This window comes from Lactuca virosa, chromosome 3, assembly GCF_052849685.1.
Source record: "Lactuca virosa cultivar CGN04683 chromosome 3, Lactuca_virosa_CGN04683_v6, whole genome shotgun sequence".
Lineage (NCBI taxonomy): Eukaryota > Viridiplantae > Streptophyta > Magnoliopsida > Asterales > Asteraceae > Lactuca > Lactuca virosa.
The window spans coordinates 365326999-365339547 of NC_136428.1; the positions used below are offsets into that span (position 1 = coordinate 365326999).

At 40.4% G+C, this 12549-nt stretch overlaps 1 protein-coding gene and 1 pseudogene across 2 annotated transcripts; one reads left to right on the forward strand and one right to left on the reverse strand.

Annotated features, from left to right (window-relative positions):
* Nucleotides 1–7330: 7330 nt before the first annotated feature.
* On the reverse strand, nt 7331–8068 carry LOC145164920 (ribulose bisphosphate carboxylase/oxygenase activase, chloroplastic-like; annotated as a pseudogene). The gene is made up of 2 exons (XR_013739880.1): nt 7740–8068; nt 7331–7626 (listed from the first exon to the last, which is right to left on the reverse strand). The product of XR_013739880.1 is annotated as a ribulose bisphosphate carboxylase/oxygenase activase, chloroplastic-like (transcript).
* A 2948-nt stretch (nt 8069–11016) lies between these two features.
* On the forward strand, nt 11017–12344 carry LOC145167621 (1-aminocyclopropane-1-carboxylate oxidase homolog 1-like). The gene is made up of 2 exons (XM_079086853.1): nt 11017–11926; nt 11992–12344. The coding sequence occupies exons 1-2, from the start codon at nt 11027–11029 to the stop codon at nt 12241–12243; spliced, it is 1152 nt and encodes a 383-aa protein (XP_078942979.1). The 5' UTR covers nt 11017–11026; the 3' UTR covers nt 12244–12344.
* The last annotated feature ends 205 nt before the right edge of the window (nt 12345–12549 follow it).

Sequence of the window (12549 nt, forward strand, 5' to 3'; positions counted from 1 at the left end):
GCCTGGGCCTCCCGAATGGTATCCATCACCGGAGTCATCACTGTCAACCGCATACAAATGTCTCGAATCGGGGCACTCTCTGCCCTACGGCTCAGGGCATCAGCTACAACATTAGTTTTGCCCGGGTGGTACAGGATCTCACAATCGTAATCCTTTACCACATCCAACCATCTCCTCTGGCGCATATTCAGATTGGGCTGATCCATCAAATACTTCAAGCTCTTGTGGTCCGTGTATATGGTACACCGAACCCCATACAAATAGTGACGCCAGATCTTGAGGGCGAACACCACTGCCCCCAATTCCAGATCGTGGGTGGGATACCTCGACTCATGAGGCTTCAGCTGCCTCGATGCATATGCTATCACATGCCCCCTCTGCATAAGTACTGCGCCCAACCCCGATATCGATGCGTCACAATACACCACAAAATCCTCCATCCCTTCCGGGAGGGCTAACACCGGGGCTTCGCATAATCACTGGCGAAGTGTCTCAAACGAGGTCTGCTGCTCCGGACCCCACGAAAAAGCAACACCCTTCCGGGTCAACCTGGTGAGAGGCACGGCGATCTTGGAGAAATTACTGATAAATCTCCGATAATAGTCGGCCAATCCTAGAAAACTCCTGATCTCGGTGGATGATCTTGGCGGCTCCCACCTCATAACCGCCTCAATCTTGGCCGGATCGACCAAAATTCCATTCTGGTTGACGAGATGCCCCAAGAACTGGACCTCCCGTAACCAGAACTCGCACTTGGAGAATTTGGCATAAAGCCTCTCCGACCTCAATACCCTGAGAATCTCTCTCAGATGCTCCTCGTGCTGCCCTCTAGATCTCGAATACACCAAAATATCATCAATAAACACGATCACCGAACGATCCAACATCGGCCTACACACCCTGTTCATGAGATCCATGAACGCTGCCGGTGCATTGGTGAGCCCGAAAGGCATCACCACGAACTCGTAATGCCCATAACGAGTCCTGAACGCCGTCTTCTGGATATCCTCATCACGCACTCTCATCTGATGGTATCCAGACCTCAGATCAATCTTGGAGAACCAAGACGCTCCCTGCAACTGATCGAACAAATCGTCGATCCTTGGTAATGGGTAACGGTTCTTGACCGTCAACTTGTTTAACTCCCGGTAATCAATGCACATCCGGTGTGAACCATCCTTTTTCTTGACAAAAAGGATCGGCGCTCCCCAAGGGGAACTACTCGGTCTAATAAACCCCTTCCCCAGCAGCTCCTGAAGCTGCGAGGATAACTCCTGCATCTCTGGCGGCGCAAGGCGATAATGCGCATTGGCGATAGGCGCTGCCCCCGGAACCAAATCGATGTGGAACTCTACCTGCCTCTCGGTAGGCACACCCGGTAACTCCTCGGGAAAAACATCCGGGAACTCACGCACTATCGGAACATCATCAACCGAACTTGGCCCCCCAGCGGCCACTCGCGTGTCCATCACGTAGGCTACAAACCCGCTGCAGCCCTGCTGTAAACTCTGTCTCGCTCTGGCAGCCGAACAAAACGCTGACCCACATCGGTTACCCTCGCCGTACACCGTAAGTACTCCCTTACTAGGGTCTCGTATCGTCACCAACTGTCGCTCGCAGTCTATAATAGCCCCAAATCGGCTCAACCAATCCATGCCCACTATGACACATACGTCCCCCATTGCAATCGGGACTAGATCTATCGGGAACTCAACAACGAAGATCTCGAGTACACATCCTCGAATCACATCTGTAGCATACACCGCTCGCTCATCAGCTATAGAAACTCGCAGAGGTCGACTCAACGCCTCTCGTCGGATACTGATGTGCTGACTAAACGCTAAGGAAACAAATGACCGACTCGCACCCGAGTCAAATAACACCAAAGCAGGTACAGAATTCACAAGAAATGTACCTACGCATATCATAATATAAGCACAACACCTCAGACTCATCATAAATAAATGAAAGAATACATACCAGTCACGACATTGGGCGCTGCGCGGACCTCCTCCGCTGTCAACTGGAAAACTCTCCCGCGAGCCTTCGGTGCCTCGGCCTTCACCGGCCGAACCTCAGTAGCTCGCATGACGGCAGGGGCAGATCCCTGCGGTGCTCCCTGTGATGTCCCCCGCAGCTGCGGACACTCGGCCTTCCGATGGCCCGTCTAGTTGCAATGAAAGCAAACCATGAACCCCTTGGGGCAATCCTTGGCTATATGCCCCTCCTTGCCACATTTGTAGCAAGAACCCGATCGACAAACCCCGTCATGTCCCTTGCCGCACTTTCCGCAAGTGCGGCCCTTCTGACCTCCAGATCTCGAATCGGCGGGCTTTGCCCGCTTGGCTGCCGGCTGGGACTGTGCCGGCCGCCGATCCATCCCCTGAGACTCGGCCTCCTCCCTGGCCTGAGTCTCCAACTCAATCTCCCTCTTCCGGGCATTTGCCTGGAGCTCAGCAAATGTCCGGTAAGTCGAGTTCGACACGAACTCCCGAATATCCCTCCTCAAAATGCCCAAATACCGGCTCATGCATGCCTGCTCGGTAGACACCTGCTCAGGGCAGAACATCGCCCTCTCATGAAACTTCCTGGTAACCACAGTAACAGAATCAGTACCCTGCTTGAGGGTCAAGAACTCCTGGGCCAGCCGTTCCCTTTCCACCGGGGGAACATACTCGTCTCTGAACATGGTGGTGAACCTCTCCCAGGTCACCTCTGAAATCTCTGCAAGAGTGAAGCTCGCCGTCACGAACTTCCACCAGTCCTTCGCTCCCAAGCGAAGCTGGTTCAGCGCGAACCGAACCCTCAGATGCTCCGGACATGAACACGTATAGAAGCATCCCTCAATATCATAAATCCATCTCATCGCAGCGATCGGATCCTGCGTCCCGTCAAACTCTGGTGGCTTCGTGTTGCTGAATTCTCGAAACAACAACGAGTCACCTCCCTGAGGCCTGGCAGCAGCCACAGCTGCAGTAGCTGCAGCAGCCGCAGCCTCAGTCACCGCTGTGTACCGCTCATCAAAAGTCTCAATCAATGTGGTCTTGATAGACCCAAACATCTCCGGAATCTCGGCTCGAATCGCCGCTGCCACCTCGTCGTGGATCATCTGACGAAGCTCCTCGTCACTCACGCCGCTCGTCTCAGGTCTGTGGCGTGTCCCGACCATGATGTCTCTGAAATACAACATAATAATATCAGAGACTTGCTCGAGCGTACTCGCACTCGATAACTCAACCCTACTTGTTCCCTAGTACCCTAAGGATTCTTACTTGGAGTGCGCACTGATCCAGTGTCTTCAGTAGTACGTGCCCTATACTACCGTCCACACCGCATCAGTATTCACCCCAAGTCCTCCTCCTAGGATCCCAGATCACAAGTACTCTACATCTCGCTGGCATAGGCTACCCTTCGGTAGACCTCTCAAAGCTCCTCACTGCTACCTACTCACTCTCAAGCATCACATAGCAGCATAAATCTTCCTAGGCTAAGGCATCACAGATCAGGCCACTCTAGTCCTAATATGAATACCTAGCCTACTCTAACATGCATATCATAGCATAACTCATAATACATAATGTAAGGGTATTTTGGGAAATCACCGTTCGGGCACTGGCTGATCGTACACACTGCTCTGTTCTGCCTTTCTCAAAATCTTTTACTCTCTTAGAAAAATTGTTTATTTTATTAAAAATTTCTCAAATCCTCAGTTTGAGTTCAGATTCATCCGAAGATGCACCCGTATCCCTCAAACCAAGGCTCTGATACCAACTTGTAACGACGTAAATTTTCAAAACAATTTTTCATTTTTAAATCATATTTTCAATCATAAAAACAATATCAAACAAACTGTATCCAATGTCATCATAATAAACAAATCCCAGAATCTCAAAACATAATCTCTACGAGTGTGTACGGATCATGTCGGCGCCTTCCCGCGATCCTCGCTAGTACCTGAAACACATAACACAGCAACTGTAAGCATAAATGCTTAGTGAGTTCCCCAAAATACCACATACAACACATACGCCTTTCCAGGCCATAACTCTGTAGGATCTTCCGACCCAAGTGTCTCAGGGGACTTCCGTCCCGAATCCCGGTAGACCTTCCGGTCCTACCCGTATCGACCTTCCGGTCCGTAACCTCCTGACCTTCCGGTCCATGTCATCTTGACCTTTCGGTCCATAACATCTTGACTTTCCGGTCCTTATCATACATAACATACATAACACATACATATCACATAACAGCATATAGCACATACATCTCATAGCATACAAGACCTTCCGGTCACACATAGGTACCCTTCCAAGTACAGTATAGTGAGAAGACTCACCTCAATAAAGTCGGATAACTCTCGTGCTCAACGTCCCGACCTAGCCTCCTCCTATCATTCAAATAACATCCCCGATCAATACTCTCTCATAGTCTCATCTCTAAAGATTGGGTAGAAGGTCATTCTACCCCTCCCTGAACTCTCTTGGATCAGTCTTGACCAGAACCCTAAGGTCAACGAAAGTCAACGGTCAAACTTTGACCCGACTCGTCGAGTGCACATGGGCGACTCGACGAGTCAAAGCGGGTCTTCTCAATCCTTCTAGTCTCACTTGGCACGTCGAGTCATCCCTCCACTCGACGGGTTACACCTGTTACGAATCACGGGGCAACCCCGACTCGACTCGTCGAGTCCACTTATGGACTCGGCGAGTTGCTTCCATGTTCATACTCAAATGACCTTCTAAGGTCATATCTGCTTCTCTAATCTATAGATGTGACCTTCCCAAGCATGATAATCGCGTAAAGGTTCAAACTTTAGGCCCATGCATCACACTATCACCTCTATATGCCAAAATAACCCTTAATTTGATAACCTAAGCCCCAAACTCATAAAGGACTGCATAAAGCTGGAGAATAGGAACTCTCTGGACCTCTCAAGGTCCAGATCTGATGATATTGACACAAGGGGACATCACATACACTAGATCTCTTACCAAAAAGAAGAGAAAAAGCCCTAGATTCATGAAATCTATTACTCAATGAAAATGGACATGAATCCTTACCTCCCACAGCAGCTCTGCACCAAATGATGGAAGATTTGAGTCCCACAAGACTGCCTAGCTCGAAATCCTCCTTTCCCTTTGCTAAAACACACTCAAGAATGATGGATTAGACTTCCTCTTGCACTCCAAGCTTCTCTCTATTCTCTAGGGTTTCTCAGGGGAGTAGTGGCCACAAATGACGGCCATAAGGGCCTTTAAATAGGGCTCAGGCCCTGAGATTTAGGGTTTCACTTTACAGCGCGGACTCGCCGAGTCCACTCCTTGACTCGTCGAGTCCGGTCATTAATCCAGACAAGAATTCGCGATCCTACTCGGCAAGTCTGAGCGTCTACTCGCCGAGTCCCTCCATAAAACTCAAGATAAACAATTAAAATAAGATACCTGGAAATTCGGATGTTAAAAACGGACCGCAAATTTCAAAGTGATTCTAAGCATTCTCAGAGAATATTATTCTTACATGATTTGATTCATGGCAGTTATTTTCGTTAAATGTCTAATTTCATGGATGATCAAGGAAAGAGCTATTCTTCTGATAGAATAATCTACAATAGAATGATAGGAGTATATGTAATAATATATTCTGCTAGAATATTCAGGTCGAATAATGTACATATTTTTATTTGTTATTAATGAGTATTTCATTGTCATAGAATACTATATAAAGTTTTTACTTTTTTAAGAATGCAATGAAAAATTTGAAGTTGTATCCACAAATGTGTTACTAGCCGGTATTGGCATTCTCATACAATATCATTCTAATAGAAATATGTATCCTAAAATTCGTAGAGAATATGATTCTAACAGAATAAAATCGGGTTTAATTATAAAAATTATGTTATAATTAAAATTAAAGTAATTAAAAAAATTAGAATTTTAAAATCAAGAGAGTTAATTATCCCAAAAAATATGGAATTTTCCTTTTTTAAATTTATCTCAATTGTCTAAAATACCCTTAGAATGAAATTAGATGGTATTTTGTCAATTATCTTTAATTTAATAATTATATATTAATCACTTTCTTAAATTAAGTAAAATGATTGGTCTACATTTATGCATACAATAACACAATAATTAGTTTAAATAGAATAACTTAAGCCTATATATATATATATATATATATATATATATATATATATATATATATATATAGGGAAAGGATCAAATAAGAACACCTAAAAGGTTGAGAAAGGTTGAGAACGCGAGAACAGTTGTGGACCAATTATTTTATAAGGGCATTAGAGGCATTTTACAATTTAATTAAATATGGATAAATGGAAAGTAATTAATCAATTCAGAAAATCATGGGAATTTTTTCCCCAATTATTAATAATACTTAAAATCTTCCTTTTAATTAATAAATTAATAAAAATATCATTTAACATGAATTAAAAAAAATGTTTATTTGTTTTATATTTTTATTTTTACTAACAACATTTGATAATGAATAATTTATCGGTTTACCTCATTTATTTTTAAAAAAAATTATCTTCATAAATAATGATTTATACATTACATTTAAAAATGAATAAAATTGTAAATTATAAATGAATTAACTCAGTTGTATTTATGAATACACTTGTAAAATCATAAATGAATAAAACCCGAAAAAAAGATTATAAAATCAACTAAAATGGTACTCATATATAAATAAATAAAACACATTTCTATTCATATAAGAATATAATTATAATAGTAAATGAATAAGTTACAATATATATATTTTTTTTACACAGAAACTAGTGCTACAATTACAATCATAAATGAATAAAACACATTTTTTCTCCTTCCAAAAGAGGTATTGGTGTCGGTGTTTCATTTGGTAAATCTCCCACCTCCCACTATATGCATGTTTATTCATTGTATCTGCAAAAATGTTAATGAAACATTTATGTATAATTATATAGTCATTCAAACATAAATACACTAATATTCACAAATGAATGCCCTGTTATTCATAAATAAATATAGTCATTCAAACATAAATTCACACATAAATATACTGGTTGTGGTTGCTTGCCTTGCTCCTCTCGGACCAGCCTCATGGAGTATTCATTGATGATTACCTGAAAAATGAGACATCTAACATTATATTCATATAAGATTACAACTGCAAGCATTCAAGTTCCATTTTTCTGAATTCGGGCATTTCATCGAGCACCTTATGTGCATAACTTAACTCCATCACCGCCAACTGAGCTCACCAAATCCATTAAATCTCATCAAATCCATTTTACACTTCCATTAAATCTCATCAAATCCATTTTTAACGATTAACTAAGCTCACCATAGAACTCTCCTCTAGCAATGGAATCCCTGTTAGCATCTACGAGCGCCGCCGAGTCCAAATAAGTCTCCGCCAACTGCACTCTCTTCACATTATCCTGTTCTTGAACCAACATGTTCCCATACTCCAACAGCTTCTCAACTGTTATCTTCGGTTGTTCAAATGTCGGAGGCCCTTCCCTTGAGTTCACAAGCCTCTTCCCTATGCCTTCCACTCCGATACCTCCAATCCACTCCCTCACTGCATCATCGTACACTCATGCCCTCAATGCCCCGAAGAAATCTGAACAAGAAATCATTCATAAGTTATATATATATATATATATATATATATATATATATATATATACATATATTTTAACATTTTCCGAGGTTAATTTACAGAAGAAAGAATACCGATGGATTGTCTTGGAAAAGTGTCGACGAGCTTCGTAACACCTTCAGGAGAGAGACCATCGGTTTTGAAGATTCCGATGCAGACACCGATTATGCCTTCTCTCGTCGGAGCCCAGTAGAATTTCTCCATACGTCCGTCACGGATGAGGGGAGCGTAAAGGGTGGAGAAGTCGTTAACCGGTGACGATGATCGGAACTCTGCATCGAGACGATGAAGAACGAAAGTCATCGCTGGGGTCTGCCACTGTTCGCCGCCAACATAACTCCATCACCGCTTCTTCCCCCTCCTCCTTCTCGATCTCACTCTGAATCCTCGTGTACTCTCTCATCTGTTTCACATTTTTAGATGCTCTGGTAGTGTATAGATGAGGGAGGCGACGAAACGTGCCCTAAGTAGAGAGAGAGAGAGAGAGAGAGAGAGAGAGAGACGGCAAATTAAAAGGAAAGATATCAGTGTGTGAGAAGTTATAGAAATTAAATAAACATTCAATTACTATTATACCCTTTTCACCATTTAAAGTTACACTTTAATACCAATAATTTTCAGAATTTACATAAATGGTCCGTCTGATAATAGCCTTAGATTTGAATATTTAGATGGTCTAGATCTGTTCTCCCGTTCTCAACCTTTTAGGTGTTCTCATTTGATCTTACTCTCTATCTCTCTCTCTCTCTCTCTCTATATATATATATATATATATATATATATATATATATATATATATATATATATCTATATATATATATATATATATATATATATATATATATATATATATATATATATATATATTCCAATCAAACAACTTAATTTTCAAAAATACTTCTTTGACTTAATATAACGTTAAAATGATTTATTTGGAAAATTCAAAATGGTTGATTTGAAAAACGACTAAAATGTTTCTAGTTTATCATTAAGCTCCTGAGAGCTATTACATTTTGTAGGTCCTGGAAAAAGATAAAATTACAATAGGTGGAGTTTTGTGAAGAACTTGCAATCTAATTCAGGTCACATTTGAAGGAACTTTGCTTAGGGGAAATCTATTATAACATGGGCCATGTTGGTTGTATGCATTCTTTTTCATCCTTAGTGATCCTTTTCTAATGGTCATTGAATGGTGTTCTTGAAGCTTACATGCGGTCCTTATGTTTGGAGACCAAAAAAAAAATGCATATTATGGTTGGAAACACTGCAAAATACTCTTAACTCCGCCATCTATGGTTTCATAAGTTTTTGAAGGGTATATAATGACCAAATTTTATGATAAAATAATTGATATGTTTTTGAATTAGAACCAAATCCTAAATAGCGGATGGGCTACTTGATTTTTAGAGAAGACCTGAGATAGCTTTCTATTTTTGGTGTATGCATTTTGTTGTAACTTTTATAAAATTTGTATGTCAAAGGTTGGTTGTTTGATCATTTGAATAAATATGCATGTGAAAAAATTAGAGATAGAGGTTCTTGACCATACTTGATCTTTTTATCATTACTAATAGGGAGAATTTTGTATATGCCCTTATTAAATGTCAAAATATCATATTTATCCGGCCTAACATTTAAATATCGTATTTGCCCTTCTTAATCTTTTAAAATATCAAATTTACCCAAATTTATTTTTTTAATAGTTTATAATCCCTTTTTATATTTTTGAACCATTAAAATTGAAAAAGTAAATAAATGGACCATATTGCCATTGCCTTTTAAGTACTTTCAAAATGACATACGGTCAAAAGAATTTACCTCTTGTCGTCACTAGTGTTAACCTGTCACCGTCCTCCTTCTTGCCTTCTCCCAGATTCCATCAATTCAAAAGAAATCCCTTAAGAGTTGTTGCAGGTTCTTTATGTTTTAATGAACTCAAAGAAATACAGGAAAAAAGTGGGGACAATTACAGGTGAAAATGGAGTCTTGGAGCCGGAGAAAGTTAATTGGTTGGAGGATTAATTTTTTTCATTAGAAACGATAGTTTCTAGGGTTATTAAAAAAGATTTTTGGTATCCACCACAATAACAAAAAGATATAAGATTATAGAAGAGATCAAATGGATCCGGTCTTGAAAGTTTGTAATACCTTGTCTTTTTAAGTTACTGGAGTGTCATAGTTAAAATTAGCCAATCAATATCCAAATCAACACCTAGTTAGTAGTTAATATCCAAATCAACACCTAGTTAGTAGTTAATAAACGAACAAATCCTTGTTTTGCATCTGTAGCCTCTGTTATTAATTTGGTGGTCTTGTTTTATTGTCACTTATAAAGAAAAGATGTATTAATATACTATCCAGGTATTATTTGTTATGGGTTAGATTACCTGATGTTGAGAAAAAAACAGTTTACTAATTATTAAAAAGGCCGAAATTTTGGAAATAATTGTGCCAGTGTTTTTAGTTTTAGATAAAAAGTGTTTATGCAGGTTAAAGACATGGAACATGAACTTCAAGCATTACGAGTTCAACTGTATCTCTTTGACTTCTTTAGAACTGATGGAATACGGGAAAGGCAAGAAGGATGACGGTGACATGTTAACACACTGGCGACGGCAAGAGATAAATTCTTTTGATCGTATGTCATTTAGAAGGTAACTATAAGGTAAGGACAATATGGTCCATTTATTTTTTTTTCAATTTTAATGATTTGAAAATATAAAAAGGGATTATAAACTATTAAAAAAAATTTGGGCATATATGATATTTTAAAAGATTAAAAAGGACAAATATGATATTTAGATGTTAGGCCGGGCAAAAATGATATTTTGACGTTTAATAATGGCATATACGAAGACACCGCCTATATAGGGCTTAAGGTATGGAAATAAAATTCAGAATCTTTGTTTTTTAATTTTAGGTCGATAAACAATAATCATGGCAATTTCTTCTTTTTTGTAGATTTAGGAACAATTTCGAAATCGAAATATCATCCTACCTTGTCCTCTCGTTTATTATCAAGAAAAACACTTTTCATTCTGATTTTTGAAATCTAGTTTGAAGTTAAAGAAATTAATGGCTTGAAGAGCAAATAAAAAATTTAAAGTTTCTTTCGACAGATCTTCATATGAAATAGTAATCATACGTAAACCCTTAGGTGAAATGTCCAAAATGCCCTCATGTGTAAGACACATACGACAACTTAACGTCTCTCTCAAACGGCCGTATCACAGGACCATTGGCACAAAGGACCATTGTGCAAAAAAAAGCTTTAAAAAGAGGGTTTTAAGGAAATTATTCAAACCATAAGTACTATTTGTAAAACTTTGTCTTTAATCAAAGAGAGTCAAAGTTTGCAAAAATGAGTGTGTGGCACTTGGCAGCATATTCTCATATAGACTTTTCACACCATTTTCACAAAAAGTCAAAAATGGCTGCTGCTGCTGCTGCCACCGCCTCGGTCGTCTCAGGCTACGATCGACCAGCGGAACTCAAAGCTTTCGACCAAACAAAAACTGGTGTTAAAGGCCTCGTCGATGCCGGAATCCGCCAAATCCCTCGCATCTTCATCCACCTACCGGAAACCTTCCCCAAAACCTCCACAACTTTCGAGATTCCAGTCGTTGACCTTGGATCAACCGATAGAGCATCGACGGTGGAGGTGATCCTTGCAGCATCGGAAAATCTAGGTTTCTTTCAAGTGGTGAATCACGGGATCCCTGTGACTGTTATGGACGAGATGCTTCAAGGAGTTCGTAGATTTCACGAGCAAGATCTGGAGGTGAAAAAAGGGTTATACTCGAGAGATTTTTCGAGAAGCGTCGTGTATAATAGCAACTTCGATCTTTACAGTTCCCCCGCCGCGAACTGGAGAGACACCTTCTCTTCATTTATGGGTCCGTCAACTCCGCCGCCTGAGGAGTTGCCGGAGGTTTGCAGGGACATACAAATCGAGTACTCGAATCATGTGCTGAAACTAGGCAGCTTACTATTCCGATTGATCTCAGAAGCCTTGGGGTTGAACGATAATCACTTCGGAGATCTGGATTTTGACAAAGGGATTTTAATCGCCGGCCATTATTATCCTGCTTGTCCACAACCAGATCTAACTATGGGTACAGCAAAACACACGGATAATGGATTTCTAGCAGTGCTTCTACAAGATGAAATCGGAGGACTCCAAATCCTCCATCAAAATCAATGGATTGATGTTCCTCCAACTCCTGGTGCGCTTGTGGTCAACATCGGTGATTTATTACAGGCAAGTTTAAATTTTTTACTCTGAAAAACCAAAATCGGAGTGTAACGTTTTTATGGTTTCTTCAGATTTTATCGAATGACAAATTGAGAAGTGTGGAGCATAGAGTGGTGGCAAATATGAAAGGGCCGAGAGTGTCGGTGGCGTGTTTTTTCGGAACCTCCTTAGCGCCGTCGGAGAAGGTGGTTGGACCATTGCCGGAGCTAGTTTCCGATGAGAACCCACCGAGGTACAGAGAAACCACCTACCATGAATACGGGAAACATTCCGTCTCTAAGGCCCTTGATGGTGTTCCTCAGCTGCTTCATTGGAGGATTTAGGTTTTATCACGCTTACACAATTATCAAACTCAGTGTCATTTTCTATAAAAAGAAAAACGGTTATTATTTATTAACGAACTATCATTTTTTTTGTTTTAAAATGTCCACATTTTACTTTTTGCATTCTAAATATTTTTTTTTAAAAAGGCTAGGCAACACATGTCACTGTCTCTCTCTTTATACCTTCCCCATTGTTCCTGTATCTTCCTTTAAAGATGAAGTGAGATCATGGCTTAATAAGCCATCCAAAAGTTCTGAAAAGCCCACAAAAAACAAAAACCTAGATCTTGATTCATTAAAGATATC

Bases quoted from the DNA above. Each gene is read 5' to 3' on its own strand.
- LOC145167621 (XM_079086853.1), top strand. From the start codon at position 11,027: ATGAGTGTGTGGCACTTGGCAGCATATTCTCATATAGACTTTTCACAC. The intron at 11,927-11,991 runs GCAAGTTTAAAT...TGGTTTCTTCAG, and splicing joins ACATCGGTGATTTATTACAG to ATTTTATCGAATGACAAATT.